The sequence below is a fragment of the Leopardus geoffroyi genome, chromosome D1, assembly GCF_018350155.1.
Source record: "Leopardus geoffroyi isolate Oge1 chromosome D1, O.geoffroyi_Oge1_pat1.0, whole genome shotgun sequence".
NCBI classification, from domain to species: Eukaryota; Metazoa; Chordata; class Mammalia; order Carnivora; family Felidae; genus Leopardus; species Leopardus geoffroyi.
Window position 1 is genome coordinate 25,399,627 of NC_059329.1, and position 21,196 is coordinate 25,420,822.

A 21,196-nucleotide genomic window follows, 5' to 3' on the forward strand; every position below is an offset into this window, starting at 1 on the left:
CCTGACCAAGGAGTAACAGACCAGAACTGAACCCAGATCTCTCTGACTCCTTGAAGTGCTTTCCATTATAATTGGCTGGGCTGCATTCCAGAGCTGCCTGGCCCAGGACTGAAGGCTCTGTCTGAGGTTCCTGTAAAAGAGTGGGAACAAGGGGGGGGGGGGGGTAGGGTCGCCCTTCTGCCTCACCAAGTGTCAGAAGGTAGAAATAAAGTTACATGACAAAAAAAAAAATCCATCAATCAATCAATGATGAAAGGAAGAAAGAACGTATACAAAAGGGAGTCACTCATGCCACGAAGTGATTGGCAAAGATTCAGCCTCAGAGGTCTCTGTGCCAGGCAGCTGTGTCCGAGGACACGGCGTGAAGCTCATCTCTGCAATGTGCTTAGCTAAGCCCCACGGCCATGCCACTCCCTCTTGCGGGCACCGCCATGGAGACTCAAGAAGGCTGGCCAGCGCCGAAAGTTCCTCTGGAAAAGCCCAGGAAGGACAGAGGCCAATGCCTAAAACCAGCCAGTGGCTGGCAGCCTTCCTCTGTCCCTTAGAAAGCTGGTATTCGACCCGGACTCTGGCAAGTGTCCATCAGTCCATTTAGTGATCCTGTCTCTGACATACCCCTGGCTTCATACCATGTTATTCTACACAGTTATAGCAACCAAGTGTCCAGTAGGTATGATTGCATTCATACCACTCATATCATAAAGTCACAAGTCAGGGGCGCCTGGATGGCTCAGTCGGCAGAGCGTCTGTCTCTTGATTTGGAGTCAGGTCATGATCTCACGGTTCATGAGGTGGAGCCCTGAGTTGGGCTCCAGGCTGACAGTGCGGAGCCTGCTTGGCATCCTCTCTCTTTGCCCCTCCCCTGCTGGTGCACTCTTTCCCTCAAAATAAATAAATAAACATTAAAAAATAATAAAGCCACGAGTCAAAAGTCTTTTGCTGGGCAGTTTCTGAAACTCTTCTTTTCACTCAGGAAATAAAGTTGCCATATTAGTAAGAGAACATTGGATCCAGAAAGAGTAAAAGAATGCCAGGTTTTTAATGCAATTACCCCACCTCGGGCTGCATGGGACGTTCCCCAAACCCAGAGCCTTAGCCTAGGAAATTCTGGCATCTTAGACCAACCTCTTGGGTACTGGGTTTTCCTGGGGGATCTGGCCCTCCGGGAAGCCACTCTCGCCCCAGCAGATTGCTCTACCCCCAAAGGCCTGAGCTCTGACAGGAGCTGAGTGGGCAGGACTGTTCCTTTCCTCTGAATAGTTCAAGGTGCTTCCTAAAGTTTGCATGGCCCAGGGGTCATTAATCCCCGTGGACCTCCTCCACACATCCTCCTCGCTTTCAAGGTGGCCAAAGACTGTGACATGTTTGGTCAAAACCAGGAGCGACTCATCCCTCCCATTCCTGCCCTCCCCCAGCTCTGCAGCCCTGGTGGCCTGAGAGGATGACGCAGGAGAGGATAAAGGGACCAGCACTGCTGGGGACTTCCAGGGCTCACCATAGGCTTGCTGAGGTAGCATAACAGGAAGGAGTGCTTCCTCCCCTTGGATGAAAGGGTCCCTGACACACAACCCATATTCGTACCTGAAAAACGTCACCCCCTCCCACACAATGGCCAGACAACTCCCAAAAGCGCTGCCGCTCTATCCCACGGGTATGACATCACCTCATTCGTTACCATGGTCTCCTGAAGGACTGACCTTACAAGGAGGAAAGCATGTATCCTGGTTTGGACAAAGGGACCCTGAGGCAGATATTGTGAGTTCCCCCTAAAATGATTATTCCCTGACCGTGGCATGAAGTTTCTAACTGTTGCTGTGATTATTGTAAGCCTTCTTCTGGTACAGGGCATGATCAAATAATGCTAATGCTACCTCTCATTTATGAATAATGAATCAGAATTAGCAGGCTTCGGGGACTGGAAAGTATTCGGATTCTGATTTAGATCGAAGCCGACTCTAGATCGAACAGTTAAAGCAGCGTGTTAAGCAGAAGCCCTCATAACACGAATATATCCTCACTTGCTTTTCTTTTCTGAGATTTCCCTTTCTAGAGCAATCGTTTACAAGTGGCAAAGACCTGCTCAGACCAACCTGTACACGTAACACCATCCTCCCTTCAAACTTGATCCTGGGGCGGCTGCAAGCAGGGCCTCTCAACCTCAGCACTGCTGACATTTGGGGCTGAATAATTCTCGGTCGTGGGAGACTGCACTGTTGATTGTGGGGCTGGCTAGCTGCATCGCTGTCCTCTACACCCTAAATGCCAGGGGATGCCACCACCAAGTTCTGACAGTTAAAAACATCACCGAATCAGGGCACCTGGGTGGCTCAGTCAGTTAAGCGTCTGACTTCAGCTCAGGTCACGATCTCGCAGTTTTGAGTTCGAGTCCCCTTGTCGGGCTCTGTGCTGACAGCTCAGAGCCTGGAGCCTGCTTCGGATTCTGTGTCTTGCTCTCTCTCTAACCCCTTCCCAGCTCATGCTCTGTCTGTCTCTCTCTCTCTCAAAAATAAATAAAAACATTTTAAAAAATTTAAAAAATAAAAATATCACCGAATAGTCCCGGGGGGCGGCTAAAGCAGCCGTATTAAAAACTCACTTCTCTACAGTTTTCCTTCCACCCTCAGCTTCCCATACCTGAGACAGAGTTTCTTTTCTTGGTGGCCCAGCCTAACCAAATTGGAGCCGAGGGCACCAGGCAGGAGGATATGGATTATTGGATTAAGTACCTTTGGTTGACCTGTAGATAGAGAGGCTCCAACAGAACCGACTAGACCTGGGCGCCTGCGGCTTTGACGTTCTTGTCTGGGAAAGTTAATGACTCTGTGCTCACTCTTTCACGAAATCTTAGATTGGGATCGAGGGTGTGAGATCTGTTAGTGTCGCTAATGCCAGTGCCCCAAGGCTATAGTCTGCAGGCAATTTACAGATTCTTCAACTGTTTCTTATAACGCAGGCTAAGGTTGGGGGTCATCTGTAGGAGCTGGTTTATTGAACCTGAGTTTGTACTGAGCGATGTTATTTGTTTGTTTGTTTATTCATTCGTTTGTATTAGGGAGAGTATACGCAAAGGAGTTTCAGGCCTTCTCTGCTTGCTATATGGTTCTGAAAGGTTGCCTAACTAGTCCCAGTGATGGAGAAACTAAGGCCCAGAGAGAAGTTATGCGTGAAAGTGCTAGGGCAGTAACTTAGCAGTTCTCTTATGCAACCTTCTGCTTTTACCCAAGCAATTCTGAAATTCACAGCGAAAAGGATCCCACACGCTGATAATGCTTTTCAGATATGGCTGTTGGGGCTGGGGGTAAATGCGTTCTTTGTTTTGAAACCAGTGGAAACCACTTAAAATGTATTAAAACTAGCCAGTGTATGCAGTTGGGGGTGGGGTCGTTCGTTGAAAACATGTACCCAGAGTTGGGTTTTGGTTTTCTAATTTCATACAATTTCCAGATACCCTGTCAAGGATAATTTACTCTTATACCTGTGGTTTGAATCCTTAACGTAAAAATGCATTTGGGTGTCAAAAACATAATAAAACAAATACAAAATTTGCATGGCACTGCTTTTTAAGAGAAGTTATTCATCTTGTTTCGTTTGGTTACAGGACCGCTAAAGAGAGTTAACATAGGCTGGTGTTTAAATCTCTTCTTCCAAAGCCAATGATATATTTTGCCCTGCAACCGCAGCATGCTTTATCTGTTTTAACAAATCTCTACAATATCATCTTTAAGAATAAGTGAGTGTAATTTGCGCCAACCTCAGATGATAACCTCTGTGTGAGAAACAAGAGGACCCCTCCCCCGGAGATTTTTCCAGCCCCTTATGCGACCTGCAAGTTAAGGCTCTTGGCAACTCCTACGAAGCAGAACTGAGAGACCACTGGTCTGGACTTGTTGTGTGAGTGCGTGTTTCTAAACATATTTCCGGTGGTCACTATACTCTAAACTTTTTCCTGATTCTAATTTTTTAGAAAAGTGAATGGTGTTTCTATGAAAACCGAAGCCATTTAAAACAGAAAACAAAACAAAACACCAAAACAGGTGTTTCAGAATAGCCAGGAAAGAGAAATGTGACAATCACTCCTTGAACACAGAACAGCTTTTGAGCACTTATTTTTTTCAGTGCCACAGAGAATCATTTTCAAGTACATCGCATCTTTCAATAGACAATTACAACGAGAGGCCATGGTTAACTTCAGGATACCAGTGTTAAAAATTCTGCAGAACCACACACAGGACAGTCTAGGACTGGAGTCAGAAAAGAGCTCTGGTCTATTGGTGTCTCTTTAGACCCATAAATGTAGTGCAAAGAATTAACAGTAAACTTATCTGTCCATTTCCAGAGGAAGTGAAAAGAGCTCAACATTTCTGTTGGCTGTCTTTGCATGAAAACGTACACAATTAGGAAGGAATAGTTAATAATACATCGGCTAATATTAAAGATTCATTGAACATTGGGATGGATCGATGATAGCATTACGGGATTGCTCTCACAATACATTTATAAGAAATTCATCTAGGGGTGCCTGGGTGGCTCAGTCGGTTGAGTGTCCGACTTCAACTCAGGTCAGGATCTCACGGTTTGCTTCATGAGTTCGAGCCCCACATCGGACTCTGTGCTGACAGCTCAGAGCCTGGAGCCTGCTTCCAATTCTGTGTCTTTCTCTCTCTGTCCTTCTCCCCCTCATGTTCTGTCTCTTTCTCTCAAAAATAAATAAACGTTGAAAAAATTTTTTAAATAAAAAAAAGAAATTCATCTAAACATTCTACTGATGACCACATAGCTTGGGTTGGTCTTCTTTCCTAAGGGAAAGAAATTTTATCCAGTCCTATTTTAAAGTTCCTTTTACCTCTCTTATTCTGAGATACATGACATTTTTCTATAAAGTTACTATCACATTCCCTAGTTTTAAATTCTGTGATTAGATGGCTTGGGTTATTTAGCTCTATCGATATGTGAAAAATCTTCACCAAATGAACTGAGTAATGAAAAATCACCTGGCTTTCACCATTAATCATGGTTGAGTTACATTCTCTGAAACACAAACATATTTTTTAAAATAAAACCTTTGTAAGCAAGTCCATCAGTCTTGGATTTTTATTTTATATGCTGAGAAAAAGACAGATAATCTCACACTTTAGCTCCTCCAAAAGATTCAAGGCTGATTCCAACTTTGGGGGTGGGTCCCCGGCTTCTCTGTCCAGGAGGGGTTAGGATGCAGGAAGGAAGGGGAAGACAGGAGAGGCAGGTGGGCAAAGGAAGAGCAGGGAGGGGTCCACTTACCGCCACCGCAGGACGCACTGCTGAATAAGGGGCAGGGCCACTGGCTGTGGAATCCACAAAGTAGCTCATCCTCAGGCTTTCAGCACCTGCATGGGAGAAAGTCTTCACTGAAGCACCAACGTGTGTGCTAGAACCACAGCGGGTTCGAATCTTACAACGGGATGTCTCCCAAGGAACCATAGAGGTCACCTCTTTATGCTACAGAGAAGGAAACTAAAATTCAGAAAGATAAAGTACATGGACCCCTGGCACACAGAGAATGAGCAGGCCCCAGACCGGGACCCCTCTTGACCACAAGGCAGCAGGGATAGCTTCTGTGAGCTGTAGACAAGAAGCAGTCACAGCATCTACAGAAAGACCCTCTTGTAGGGTTTCTGGGCAAGCACCAGGTCTTAGTGTCATTTTTGGTAACAGCCCCATCCATATATCACCTTCCCTCCACCCCAACTAGGTCTGCCACATAGCAGGAGCTCAGCACACAGGTGTGGTGTGAATTAATTGATAAAGGAGTAAAGAAAGAAAGGTCTGAGGGGAAGAAGGACGGAAAAGCCCTATCTAAGAGACACATCAACCAGGACCTCAAGACACAGACAAACAGAGAGAAGCCCTGAAAAAGGGATTGAACATTATTCATCTGGGGGGGGGGGGGCGGAGGGAGGAGAAATGCTTTTAAATAATTCTTGTCCAGAGCTGTTATCTACATTGAAAATCTGGATGTCAAGAACGCTTGAGGAATGTTCTGGCTGAAGGGATTTTCCAGCTGGCTGTCGGTCATCAGGAAAATCATTTATGTATCAAATATTTCTGTTGATCTCAATGCTTTCTAGAGTGCATTAGTTCACACACTTTCATAAACTCAACATTATATACTTTAAAAAAGTCTTTCTTGAAAGATGTACACGAGATGAAGTTCCTAGGCACATCATCCGAAGGCCAAATTCCCATTGTTTAACAAATGACATTTTAGCTTCAACTCCACTGCTTTCCAGTTCATCTTTGTCTTTTCCTTTACTCTTGCTAATATGTAAAGCCACTGGCACATTTCAAGAAAAATAGAGTACTACCTGTCCTATGTTCAGTTTGTGGTGTTGGTTCACCGTCTGCATTCAGGTGACAGCCAGTGAGCAGGTCTTCCTTCATATGAAATGTATTTAAACGATAATAGGTAAACGGGCTCAGCAATAGAAAATTATACCCACGAAGGACTAAATCACAGAGCAACTAATATCATATGGTTGAGATTCATAAGCTACAAACCTTCTAAAAACATAACTTACCCCAGGACTTTGCTTATTTGCTTTTAACTAAAACTTTACTTCTCTTACGATGCGTTTTCTCAAAAAAAAAAAAAAAAAAAATGCAGACGAGATCATATTAATTTAAAAAAATTAAACAACTATGGGTAGTTAGGCTACATTAATCAAAATTTTGTTCCCTTGTTTTTAGGGGGATTGATCTCCACTGCAGCAAGATGGCCCCCAGAAGAACGCCCAGTGGTGACATTGAAGAACAGAAAAAGATCCAAGTGTGCTAGTCCAAGGACATTGTTAATATCTGTTATCAGTGGTCACCTATTCAGTGCTCATTCCTCAGAATAATGAGCAGCTGCTATGTATCAGAGCGTGCTGGGCACTGACCATGAAATAAGGTCCATACAACATAGCTCAACATGGACGGGTCCTGACCATACGTTCTGAAGATCATCTCAATGAGCTCATTGTTCCCTTCGTACTGAAACATCGCTTACTTTTAACCTTGAAATCAGGTGCAAAGGTCCCAATGAAACATCATCAGTCTATTCATCCCCACTTTTGATCTACTCCCAGGTGAGATTTACAAGTTAACAATATGGAGTATGTCATACCTCGAATGGATTAACCATGGTCAGATTCCCTAGGGAAAAGCTGGCCATCCCTCCGGCCCTGCAGGGCAACCTATACCTTTGGGGAATGTCTAGGTATGGGGTCACCGTTTGTGCCAGCCATTCAGCCCTCCAGGGTCCTCCAAAAAAAAGTCTCGCGGATCCCCTGAGATATCACGGACCTCCACCATTCATTCAACAAGCACAGTGAAGACTTCCTTTGCTAGGAACTTGTTTATTCATTCAGCAAATAGCTACTATCTGCCCGCTATGTGCTAGATAGACATTCTTCTGGGCATTTGGGACCCACGGGCAAACAAAGACCTCCGATCTCATCATGGACCTCACATTCTCTCCGACTCAGAATAAAGCTGAGAAAGACAGTCTCTATCTTCAGGCAGTAGAGAAGACAGACTTACCTATGGCTATACTATCATGTGATGAGTAGTTTACCAACAATATGGAAGAAAAAGAAAAGCAGTCAGTTCTTCTGGGTGTGGGGAGTGGGAAATCGTGGAAGATTGCACAGTGTGATGTGTGACCCCACGGCCCTATGAGTCACCCCTATACTCCCACAAGCAGCAGAAAGACCTTTACTCTTCTGAATTCCCATTTTCTTTACCTATGTGTAAGAAAAAGGATTTTTGGAAGTGGCAGCCTTGTCCTGAAGGCCAGCCGGACAACACCCTTCGCAGCAACATAGCCTGGGGAAAGGTTCAGTGGAAATATGTGTTCTCTTTCCAATTGACGGAGTGAGGGAGGAAACCTACGGCCCCACATATGGTGCATTCTGTGCGGGATTGTGTTCCTGCAGCTACGTTATATGAATGACACTTCCCTTGGGGAAAAGCCCTTCACCCAGGGAGGAAGCTGAAAAGAGGGAGTTGCCAGGGCACTCGAGGGCCCTCATCTCAGGAAATAACTCCGGGACAGAAATGGATTACTGCTGTATTATTTTTTGGAGAAAGAAAAAAAGAACTCACCCTTTTTCCACTTGTAGATTGTGACACAGAACAGCTGCTTAGGACATAAACCCTTTCAGAAAAAGAAAGAGGAGTGTCTGCGTGATACGTTTTTTTTTTGTTTTTTTTTTTTTTTTTTTTTTTTTTTTTTTGACTTGTTGGCCAAAGAGAATTCCCTCCCACGTAACATTAAACATCAGCTGGACCAACTTTTTTTTTTTTTTTTTTTTTTTTTTGGTCTTGGCATTATAAATGTTTATTACCTAAATACAAAACAACTGTGTGACTTAAGATTTACTACCCAGCCTAGAAGCAGCCACGGGCCTGTCAGAATGTAGAAACAATGTGAACGGTTGAGAACAGACTTTTGAAGACCTGAGTTCATTTTTCTTTCTTTCTTTTTTGATTTTTTTATGTTTATTTATTTTTGAGAGAGAGTGAGACAGAGTGTGAGGGGGGGAGGGGCAGGGAGCGAGAGGGACACACAGAATCCAAAGCAGGGGCCAGGCCATCAGCACAGAGCCCGATGCAGGGCTCGAACTCACCAACTGCAAGATCATGACCTGAGCCGAAATCGGACGCTTAACCGACTGAGCCACCCAGGCGCCCCTGTGTTCATTTTTCTTGAAGGGGACCAGCTACTCCAGAGCAGTGGATAAATGGGTCTGAAGTGACTTTATCCTCAGGACACTGCCCTGGCTTCCACGAGCGGCGCTCCCAACCTCTCGGGCCTCATGGCCCCCACACACCACTGCACCTCTGCTCCCCCAAGATGGAATCTCTGCTGTTCCCATAAGCTCCTGGTGCCAGTTCTGGCTTCCCCCCGTTTCTCCTATGATCACATCTGATAGAAATGCCCTTCTGCCCTCCTGCTCCCCAGCTATCAACCTGCTTCTCCTCCGGCTTTAAGGCTCATCTCAAGAAGTTCTGGCTGCCAGGAACCCTTCCTGCACCACCCTTCACCGCAGCCAGGGGTGTCCCCCTTTCTCTGTATTCCCTGCCATCAGTGGGCGTAACACACCGTTTTATAAACATCTGTTTCCATTCGCCTCTCGCCCTAAACTCGGAGCCGTTTGAAGGTAGGCACTATGCTTTTTCACCTTTGTGTCTCCAGAATCGAAGACGGACTAGGGGGCATCAGAGAATTCGTTTTTGTTGTTGTTGTCGTTGAATTGGCGAATGAAAGAATGAATTGCTCTCACAAGGCCGAAACTATAGTGCAGATCCGATGTACATTGGATTTTCAACTCAGAGAAGCTGAATAGATTGCAGATCTGGATGAAGACCCGCTTGAAATCATCAGGTTTGTTGCGTGACCCCATCCCTAAGCGTGGGCCGCTAACGTCACCTTCTCACAGAAGCGCAAGGATTTTGTCCACCCTTCAGTCTGTCCCCCGGGCCCCCGTGCCACTGCTGGTAGGAGACAGACACACAGATTAGAAAGCTCGTACTAGCCCTTTAACCGACTTAAGCCCCTGTTTTACAGATAAGGAGGAAGACGCAGGCAACCCTGTAAACTGGTCAGGCTGAGCTCTGACCCTGGGTCTTCAGCCACCTTCTCCTGGGCTTCTCTCTCCTCACTATCCCCAGAAGTTTCCAGAGAAAAATGCTCAGTCTCTGCGGAGGACAAAAAAAAAAAAAAAAAAAAAAAAAAAAAAAGGATAGCCATTTGGTTTATGTGGGTGTATCTCAGTCTGATAATGGATTTTGAACAGGTTTCTGCGGGACTCTGGGGAGAGCTCTGTTCTTCGTAAAGCATGCTACTGACTGCTTCTGGAGCTTTCCACCCTCCGCAAGCCCAGTGACAGGGCCAGCCCTGCAGGCTGACACTGCCTTTCACCCATATCCCTTTGGGGCAGGGTGTGGGTGATGCCTAGAGGACAGAGAGGCTGGGGAGTGAGAGGGGTGCACCAGGCCAGGCCACAGCAGTAGGAAATCCCAAAGAGACCAGGTCTGCGTGAAGGCTGAACCCAGTTCACATCAACTCTGCCCCTGCTTGGCTGCGTTTCTAGTGGAGCACTCTGACATCACTTAGTGTTTTTCTTTTGGCGTTACGTGCTTTTCAAGGAGAGACTATGCCTCGAAGGGAACTAACCCAATAAACTATACTTAAACATTTTTTTCTTTTGAAAATGATTGCTTTGGGCAACAGGATACGTGCTTATTGAAAAAAAAAAACACTAAAAATACAGAAATGTCGAAGATGAATGCCAAAATCACCCCAAATCCCACCATCTAGAGGTCATCGTACTAACCCTCTATTCAATGTTCCCCTGGGTATTTTTTTTAACGTGTCTTTACAAATGTAGGTCTAACGTATACGTATGATCATAATTTTACCGTCGCGATATAATTCTCTGCATGCCATTTTGCTATCTGCTTCTTTCACTGACATCTGACATAATGCTATGAATATTCTTCTTTGTCAAGAAATAGAACTCTACATTCCAAAGATTATGGGTGTCAAGTATTCTATTGTATGGGTGCCTTATTCTTTTCTTAACGAGCCGCTTATTACTGTATAATTAATTTGTCCCGAATTCCATGTCATTATAAAAGTTCCCAAAATGTTTTCTCTTCTCATTAAATATCTATAAGTGGTAGTGTTGGGACAAAGAACGCGTACAAACTGCCTTCCATAACAGAGAAGCCAAAATTTTACAGCCACCAACAAAGGCATTGTGTTTTCCATTTGACATTACCCCCTAGTCTCCCTGTTACCTTCATGGGTCAGGAATCATGGCTACTGTGTAGCCTCGATGTAAAGATTACAGGTGGACAATTCAACTGTGGAATAAAGCCATGACATGTGGATAATGTGGATAAGTTGCTATGCACAATGTACATAGATTTGCAATCAGGATTTCTCCTAGTATCAACAATTTAGGATTCTCATTAATTCGTATTAAAAAAAACCACCCTTTTGGTCTAGAATGCAGGAGAAAAAGAATTTGACCTCTAAAAGGATTATGCATTCAAAGAAAAATGACAGAACCTTTGCCAAACTAAAGACATTGTCCTCTATGTTATCAAGGCAACACCATGAATCTCCAATGAATAGAGTTTGAGTTTCTTCTTTTGGAATGCCATGAAAAATCTGTTTTTAAAGACTCAGACTGAGCATTACTGCTTTCAGGAAGCTTTCCCCCAACCTCCTAAGCAGTTAGATGGGCATTCTCCACCCTCCTCCACAGGACTCACCATAACAACGTGCCTACTTTGGTATTTGGTATTTGGTTCAGAGTACTTCCTGTATGCATATTTGTCTCTGTTCCTGAATCCTGAGTTGCTTAAGATTAGGGACTATCTTTTTATATGTCACATAGTAGACATGCAATACATTTATTGACTGAATGGAAGAACCTTTCCATGAAATAGAATTAGAATGTGCAACAGTAGGTCTCAGGGCCTGAGTATATCCAAGAGAGTGGAAGAGAGATCTAGGGCAAAAAAAAAAAAAAAAAAAAAGAGTTATCACTTGTGGTCACATGCATCCATATGCAACCCTAAGCTGAGACTTCTTTAATGTTAACCACGAGCAGGATCATATTTTTCCCTAAACTAATGACAACTTTTATCTATTCTCCTGTATCGTTTTCTCTCCAACTCTCATGAGTAATTCATTGGCATTTTTCAAATCATTTTAGTGGATCTCTCCTTTCATCTGGCAGTGTAACAAAAGCTACCATGTTCAATTCCGGCAAGAACGTCAATCTAAGCATATTCAGATAGTTTCCCAAGGAAACTTTGTGGTTGCAATAAGGAGGAAAAAAAACAGTTTGAAGGATTGGAGACGGTTTCTCCTCCTTGTTCCTAAATCCATAAGAACTTCGTTTTATTGACTAGGTTTCTCAACATCCCAGTAGTAAACATTCCTTCTTATTTTAGGTAGCCAGCTCCGGGGCGCCTGGGTGGCTCAGCCGGTTAAGCATCCGACTTCGGCTCAGGTCATCATCTCACAGTTCATGGGTTTGAGCCCCGCATCGGGCTCTGTGCTGACAGCTCAGAGCCTGGAGCCTGTTTCCGATTCTGTGCCTCCCTCGCTCTCTGCCCCTCCCCCACTCACGCTCTGTCTCCCTCTGTCTCAAAAATAAATAAACATTAAGTAGCCAGCCCTGACCCATAAAGGCAGTGGTCTGATTTATGTGCTGTTACTCATGGTATCGGACTATCACACGAGGACAGTGTTTTGCCCTTCCTCAACGAGTTAATTCCTTCATAGGTCCTGAAAAAGAGAGAGAGTAAAAGACTGCTTTGGTCTGCTGCACCATAGCAATTCGGAAATAAGGAGCGCCTCGTAGACTATTTAATGTTTCCTCTGTGTGGACACGAGTCCCTCCCAGTCACACTGCTGGCATGGCATGATAAACAGTGGGCAGAATGGAGTCCCTTCTTGTAAACATCAAGGGAGTACACTAAAACCCGCCCGCTCCTAAATGAGAGGAATTTGATGACCACAATGTCAATCCTCGTCTCTGAAACTTTGCAAAACCTAACGCTCTCCTTTTGGTGGTCAACCAGGGCTCACGTGGAAACATTTCCTGGAGGGCTGAAGGTAACATTCAATACACTGGTTTACAGTAAAAGTGCCCACAGCCTGGTCTCCAAGTGCTATTCTTCAAATGCTACATGAATGCGCCATGAAATTCAGCAAATGATCACTGAGTCGATAAATTAAAATGGTTTTTTTACTAAGAGACTAGAAACACAAAAGAGTAAGCTGGAGAAAAGACAGGAAGTACTCTTTGCTTCACAATGACAGATGTAGCAGAGGTCATGATATACGTATGAGATTCTTGGCCAAGATGAATCTGAAGAAAGCCCGAAAGACTAAAATGTCAACTCTAACCCAACGGATGCTGCCAAAGGAATCCTCAAAGAGCCTAGAAGTTTAAATTACTTGTCAACTTACAGCGTGTGGAGCATGGTGGATATAAATCTAGACTTCAGATACGGTTCTGGCTCTTAAGAAGTGCTCAACAAAACTGAGAGACATCACACACAGAGGTAGATACTCAGAGAACAATGAAAAGGGGACAGGATAGATATTGAGAATGTCCTTTTCCAACTGTACTAAAGGACACCAGCTGCCTGAGAGCTCTCAAATCCAGCAAGCAGCTCCTTGGACTATGTCTGATTGTGATTTTCATGGTGGAGTTTCGGTTGTTTTATTGCCCAAATTGTAAGGTTCCAATTTCTCAGTAGAATCTTGAATGACTTGCTGCCATTCTTACACGAATGTAAGGGATTTTGCAAATTCAGTCAGTTTTGGAGTTGGAAAACAACTTCACCGAATCTGCCATTTTTTTATTGGAATAAACTGACTTCAGAGAGGTGACGTGTTTATCCAGTGATAAAGAGCTCGGGAGTTGCAGAGGGTGAGTTAACCTGTAGCTCCTTACTGAGCCAATGGCCATGGGCAAGTCTCTTAACCTCACAAAGTCTTAGTTTCCTCAACTATAAAATGGAGATGATAATACCAACCTTTTCAGGATTATTGAGGAGGGTTCTATAAAATAAAAGTGCTCAGCAGAATGCTTTACGCATGATAAAGCGGTCAACAAATAGTGGTTATTATGTTTTGCTCTTTTGTCACAGTGACCGGCATTAGTAAGCATTCACTAATTAAGTCATGGTGGTTTTTATACATTATTATTCTTACTGCCCAAGGCGGCTATTCATTCAGGTACCATAGCTGGAACCCAGATGGCCTAAATCCCTGTCTCTTTTTCTAAGGGACTTGCATTTAAATAATCAGCAAAGGATTCCCTTCCATAAGCATTAGTTAAGAATTTCACTGCAGCAAAGAGCCACCATTGCTGTTGAATGGTAGTCTGTTTGTACCATTGTTATGCATAAAACCAAGAAGTAAGCATCTTTCTGGCACTGAGGAACAAACTCATTGGAAGCTTCCAGGGCACAAATGGGGAAATACTGTCACGTCTTGAGCGAAACCAACATCTTTTTGACATAAATGTCGGTCTTCTGTGGAGTAACCCATTAGCAACTAGATATACACCTACGGAAGTTGTAAGCTTCTACGGAGAATATTGCAAGAATTTTTGTTTGTTCGTTGTTTTTAATTTTGTTGTGTTTGGCTTTTTTTTTTTTTTTTTTTTTTTTTTTTTTTTTGCCAGGGGTGGGGGGAGCACGCTTCCCCAACTGATTTGCATAGGAATCACCTGGGAATTGCGTTACAATGCTAAGCCCGGAGTCAGCAGGTCCGAGGTACAGCCTGACCATCTGCATTTCTTTTTTTTTTTTTTTTTTTAATTTTTTTTTTTTCAACGTTTATTTTATTTATTTTTGGGACAGAGAGAGAGCATGAACGGGGGAGGGGCAGAGAGAGAGGGAGACACAGAATCAGAAACAGGCTCCAGGCTCCAGGCTCTGAGCCATCAGCCCAGAGCCTGACACGGGGCTCGAACTCCCGGACCGCGAGATCGTGACCTGGCTGAAGTCGGACGCTTAACCGACTGCGCCACCCAGGCGCCCTGACCATCTGCATTTCTAACGAGATCCCACCTGATACCCAGGCAGCAGCTCTCCGAAGACCTCGCTTTGAGTAGCACGCCAGCGTCTGGACAAACTTGGTTAAATTCATGAGTAATCCTAACAAGGCAGGTGTTCAGGCGACAGAGCCCACCGAGGAACGGGCAAGAAGACGTCTGTGGCGCAGGCTGATGAGAAGTTTGATTTTTATCCTCGCTACAATAAGAGCCTGGCCAGGGGAACGTGGAACTCAGCACTGTCAGTGCCTCTCAAGCCACATGTCACATGATGGCCACATATGACAAGGCTTCTTGCCTTTCCTGAGAAGCTGTGGTTTGAGTTACTTCGCCTCTAATGTCAAGAAATGGGCATCGCTGTGGTCTCCCCATTGACAGGAATCCCTCTGGACTAAAGACGGCTGGGGGCACCACAAAGACGATTACATCGTCATTTGCATTATATTTTTCACAATTTTCGATGACTTAACATCTGTCGGAAACTCTTCGATCTGTGTTTTGCAATTTTGATGCATCTAAGATTATTTCGAAATGAAAAGTTAAAAAAAATTCGAAATGCAAAAAAGGCTAAAATTCTGGGGTTTTTTACTTTTCCCGGTGGCTTGGAAATTCAGAGACTTTATTTCCCCTGTCGAGAATATTTTCTTGACATTTTCACTAAAAGGTTGCTTCTTGGTTTTCATTCTAGTTAGTACTACCCAAACATTCTCTTCTGAGTTCCTGAGACAGCAGCAGCCCTTGACCAGGTAGAATATCAAATCTATTCTTTTTCTTTGAGAAACAAAATTGATCAGAAATGTCTTTCCCGGGGCGCCTGGGTGGCTCAGTCGGTTAAGCATCCAACTTTAGCTCAGGGCTCCTGAGTTCGAGCCCCACGTCAGGCTCTGTGCTGACCGCTCAGAGCCTGGAGCCTGCTTCGGATTCTGTGTGTCTCTCTCTCTCTACTCCTCCCCCACTCATGCTCCGTTTCTCTCTGTCTCAAAAACATATAAACATGAAAAGAAAAAAGAAAAGAAAAGAAAAGAAAAGTCTTTCTATCCCTGTGTTAGACACCAATTCTTGCCATCTGAAGTCCCAAAACACTCATAGACTGGGTCACATCACTTAACACTTATATTGCCTTTTACTTTCAACCCCTTTTCAGGCAAGATCTTGTCTCTTAAAATAACTTATGTTGACTTTATGAACAAAACTTCCATTATTGTTCCTTCTGCATCTGTCACATCACCCAACACAAGGCTGGACACAGCATAGAAATTCGATCAATATTTGTCAGGACAGAGACTGAAAGAGAGATTTGCTGATCTGATCAACTGGACCTTGTAGCTTTCCTTCAGAGTCAGTATCACTCTCTAACAACAAACAGTTGAGCGGCAGATCCCCCTTTGGAAAAGAAGCTTAATCCACAGAATTCTCCCATGTGAAACCAAAACATCAGTCTGAGCAGAAAAATCCAGCCTGAACTCAGGTAAGTATCTCAGAGCTACTAAGGTTCCTGCGAGATACAGTGCCAGCCCCAAGGTCTGGACGCACATCCCCTTGGTTCTAATCAGGTACCTCTTCTACACTGGTCATATTACCAAGCCTCAGTGCCTTCATCTGTTAAATGGGAATAACAAAAGTGCCCACCTCAAATACTTCCCTGTAGATTAAATGAAGTGGTCTGTGCAAAGCACTCAGCAAGGGTCCTGGCGCATACCAAGTGCTTAATAAATATTAGGAATTATTATCCTTCCTCTGGTGAATTGGAGGAAACCAGGTATGATACCCAGAGTATCACCAAGATGAAAAAGTTGACTTCCCTGGGGCGCCTGGGTGGTTCAGCCAGTTAAGTGGCTGACTCTTGGGTTTCCCCTCAGGTCACGATCTCACCGGTCTTGAGTTTGAGCCCCAAATCAGGCTCTGTACTGACAGCATGGAGCCTGCTTGGGATTTTCTCTCTCTCTCTCTCTCTCTCTCTCTCTCTCTCTCTCTCTCCCCTTCTCTCTCTGCCCCTCCCCCACTTGTGCTCTCTCTTCTCTCTCTCTCTCAAAATAAAGAAAGAAACTTTAATAAATAAATAAATAAATGGTTGAGTTCCCTAAAGCTACATTTTCAGTAGAGCAGGGGCAAAGGAGATGAAAGGCATAAAACAAGTTATTTTCCTATCTAAGTTTCCCCAGGATTGAAAACTCACCCAGTTTGCTGCATACCACATTTAGTTTGTTCTAATACTAAATACTTTTTACATTTCCATATAGAAAGGAAGAAATGGGAGAGGGGGGGAAGGGGGACCGATATACCAGCTTCTGGGGTGTAACCCTTCCTTCTGCCACTTGATGCCGAGATGGAAATTTTAAGTGGGTAATCGGAAAAGGAGAGTTGCTGTGGAAAGCAGATCCCTTCCTCAATAAATAAAATCAGGAAGGATGGCCGAATTCGAATCGTCGGGGAGAAATTCGGTTCTACCTTGAGGCTCCGTGTGTAATCAAAGAGAGGATTGTCAGTGCCAATTATTTGTGTCCCTAACATGTATTTGTCAGTCTCCCACCCCACCCTCCCCTAGGGACCTGCACCCACACACCCAATTTGTTAGACTGCCCCTCAACATGATTGGCACTTTTATTCTTTACGCTGTTCACTTCTAGTCGCCCATCTTTGTGGAGTAGGTGGGGCACAAATCATTATTCACATTTTAGGGACGAAGAAAACAAGGCACAGTCAGGTTAAATACCTTGTTCCCAGGTACCAAGCCCATCTCTGCTAGGACCCAAATGCATATCCGCTTTCTTGACTCCAAATCCAGTGCTGGTTCCAGTTATGAGCCTACTCAGCCTTTGAACTTCATGATAATCTGAGGCAGGCAACTGGCCTGCGTCCATGCTCTCACCCAGTTCGCCAAGGTCACAGATTGCCAGATGTTGAAGGATTACACCTTTTACCCGCCTTCTTCCAGGCTCTACTCTTGGACCTTCTAGCGCCTCTACCAACTAGCACCTTGGTGCCAGAAGCCTGAAAGGCAGAGATCCCCTCTCTGTAATCAGACTTTCATCAGACCCTCTGCTTCCCTCCTCCTCAGTCCTCAGCAGCGGAACCAGGACGGAAGAGGCTGCGTGGCTGCCTCGGCTGTTTGTTTTCTCACTACTGGGTTGGCAAGTATGGACGTTGTTGATTTACAATTAGAAGCAGCATGCTTCTTCAAATATTAATATTAATAACTACAATACTGAACACATGAAAAGGGCTTTTCATCTTCAAAGCACTTTGCAGACATTAACTCATTAGCTCTCCCTTCCCTCCATTCAGGAACAACAGGTAAGTAAGAATCTCAACAGCAACAGCGGCCACGCAGCAACCCTCCACGCGTGCACAGCCCTCGCCTGCAGGAGCAAAAGTTTTCCTCTTTTAGGATAAAAAAAAGAGACGATGCAATCCAGAACCACAACTGATGAAACAGTCAAGATGCCAGTCATGTTACAAATCAAATGGAACTGCCAGAATTATCATTTTAGAATCTGTATTTCCTGCTGTGTGGCAAATAGGTCTGTCTCCTCAGTCGCACGGCAATGGTATAGAGTGACCGAGAAAAAATGGTGAGAAAAAAAAAAAATCTTCCCCAAAAGGCAATGAGGAGAACCTACAAGCGAATGCCTAGTCTTTTCAACAGTTCATCCACGTAAAATGTGACTTTAAAAGGAGTAACAGGGATGTTTTAACAGCCGAAGCCACAAAGTGCCATTGCAGGATAAAATCCCCAAATGGAGGGGAATGGCCATCCACACCCCCAGACCACAGCCATAGCCCATAGCAGTGCCCCTGACGTTCAGCTCTGCGGTGGAGAAAAGAAATGCTCCCCCTGACTCTGAGACTCTCCCTGCCTCAGCCACAGCCCCCCAAAACACGTAGAATATGGAAGAACGTGGAGTCACAGAACAGGGAAAAACACCAAAAAACAAAAACAACAAACAAACAAACAAACAAACAAACAAAAACCTGGCTAGTCTGGGTTGAAAGATTCGTGTAGCAATTTCCTCTCCACAGAAATTCATTAAGCTGCCAGGCTAAAAAAAAAAAAAAAAAAAAAAGTAAAGCAACAGGCTTGCTAAGAGTGAGAGGGGGGGAAAAAAGGAATTTCTATGTTTAACTACAGCTTTATTTCTCTGGAACCGCTCCAATATGCAAAAAAAAAAAAAAAAAATTCAGAGTTTCTGACAAGTAATCTGCGAGTATCTAAAACGTGTATGATTTTGCTTTTATAAAGCAGGGGAAAGAGTGAAACAAACTGATTTCAGACTATTTTAAGAAGGTTAGGAAGTATTTTTGAAAAATTATGAATGGAAACTATAGAAACATGTGAACAGAGGAAAAGAAAACCCACTTGTATCCTGAAAGTCCCCCATCAATTTACTGTTTAATTCCACAGACTGAAACAAACAAAAAAAAAAAAAAAAAAAAAAGGAAAAGGAAAATAGCAAAGTTTTAGGCAGAAACTCACACTTCACTTACTACTTGGCCGGAGAGACTGGGTGAGGAAAAGGTCCTGAGTAAGCTTCCCTCAATGTCTGTGGTCTCTTTCCAACTACCTGCAGGAATCCTCCGCTCGGTGGCTATAGAGGATGCAAAGACCATAATGTTTCTAATAGAGCTGCCTCCTTAAATTGGGGGGTGTGGTCAAGGCTGGGAAGGCTGGAAAAAAGGCTGTGCTCTGCTAGCCCCTGACACCGCGGAGGCAGCCGCTCGGACAGGCTCTTCGGTCTAGGTGGAAGAGCAAATATTGTTACTGGCTGGAGCGACACCAGATCACACCTTATTTTCTATCCTTCAAATTACCCTTCAATTAAATATAACTCAGCCACGAAGAGTACTGGGGAGGGAGATGAGCCAGCTAGCTCAGTGGGATAACTTGTCTGGTCCTCCGCGGATGCATTAGGTTTACTTTCTACTGAATATGTGAATATTCATGGCTTCACATTTCTTGACTTTCTCAATGGAGCCCCATTTAACCCAGGCAAGGGGTCTGGAGAGGCCGGGCTTGCTGTAGAATCGGGCCCGGAAAGACAGTCAGAAAGTAGGATATCTACCAAACAGTTACCTGCTTTGGCTTTTTATTTATCTCTGTTAACCTGATGTGAAATATGATATTTCCTAAGAAGAAGAAAATAATTATATGGAAGGGAGCTGACCAAGCAGAGCATCGGGAGTTCTTAAAAGTAAACTTAAAATACCCTATTCATATAAGCCTGGTCTGGGGTGATTTCTAAAATAGATTGGTTTGGGGACACCTGAGTGGCTCCCTCAGTTAAGCCACCGACTCTTGATTTTTGACTCAGGTCACGATCTCCCCGTTTGTGAGTTTGAGCCCCGCGTTGGGCTCTGCACTGACAGTACAGAGCTTGCTTGGGATTCTCTCTCTTTCTCCCTCTCTCTCTGTTCCTCCCTGACTTGTGTTCTCGCTCTCTCTCTCTCAAAATAAATAAATAAACTTGAAAAAAAATTTAAAAATAGATTAGTTTTAGTGGCCCTGATTTGTAGTTCTCGTGCAGCAATTAAAGGACAGAAATGTTCATATATTTCTCACTTAGAGAAAATGTGAGCAATGTGAAAGTCATGCATTTGTTTTAGGTGAAAATATACAACATCTTATATTTACATATTCAGAACCATGGTAAGAATGTTACATTCACGTAATATCGTTTCTATGAATAGGGTTATTTTGTTACAAAATTTTTTTTTAAGTCAGTATTTGGCTGCTTTTTTTTTAAATACTTTTTTTGAGGGATAGAAAAAGAGAGAGAGTGAGTATGAGCAGGGGAGGGGCAGAGGGAAAGGGAGAGAAGGAATCCTAAACAGGATCCATACCCATGGCCCAGCAAGGAGCCCTTCTCAGGGCTTGATCTCACAACCTTGAGATCATGAACCAAGCCGAAATTAAGAGTTGGAAACTTAGCTGACTGAGTTGGTTTAACTCAACACTTTTATCCTAAAGGATTCCATTTTCTTTGAGGAATAGATGGGAGATCAGATTTGTCATGGTTCGTTCCTTTCCCTTTCTACTGAAGACGCAAATGCTCAACTTGGAAAGTCTATGAACATCTATTGAATGTCACTCAGAGCAACATCCTCATTTTCCTTTGCTGTATAAGGCTAGCCATGCAGTTAAGATGGCATTGTAATTAGAACAAGATTTTACTGCTCATCTTTGGCCCTTGCACCTTAACGTGGCTTAGAAAAACGAAAGAGATAGTGCTACGGATGCAGTTTTGTTTAGTAAAGGTCTGTGCCAGGCACTGTGCTAGACTCGAGAGAAATAACAAGGTCACGCTGCCGTGGGCAGACAGACATAAATCAAGAGTTGTAATACAGAACAATACATGCTATTTAAAAATCTCATTGTCGATTTAGCCAATTGCAGCTAACTATGGTTGTATTCACTATGTTGCAAGAGACGTGGGAAAAAAATGCAGACAAGACTTGTATTCTTGTCCTCCAAGGGTGTACAAGGTGATCGTTAAGAACTCTGGAGTTTGGGGCACCTGGGTGACTCAGTCGGTTGAGCGTCCAACTTCGGCTCAGGTCATGATCTCATGGTTCATGGGTTCAAGGCCCGC

General features: G+C 44.0%; 1 protein-coding gene across 3 annotated transcripts in view; it reads right to left on the minus strand.

Moving 5' to 3' along the window:
- ETS1 (ETS proto-oncogene 1, transcription factor) overlaps nucleotides 1-19,207 on the minus strand; it is a 132,725-nt gene extending 113,518 nt beyond the window's left edge. For 2 of the 3 annotated variants that reach the window (XM_045483445.1, XM_045483441.1), the window contains exons 1-2: nucleotides 19,095-19,207; nucleotides 5,278-5,363 (exon numbers count right to left, since the gene is read on the minus strand). In XM_045483445.1, the coding sequence (XP_045339401.1) occupies nucleotides 5,278-5,346 (69 nt within the window). In that variant the 5' untranslated portion in view covers nucleotides 5,347-5,363; nucleotides 19,095-19,207. Of the gene's footprint in view, nucleotides 1-5,277; nucleotides 5,364-19,083 lie in introns of all 3 variants that reach the window. The other variant, XM_045483442.1, reaches the window with a different exon arrangement.
- Nucleotides 19,208-21,196: the final 1,989 nt, after the last annotated feature.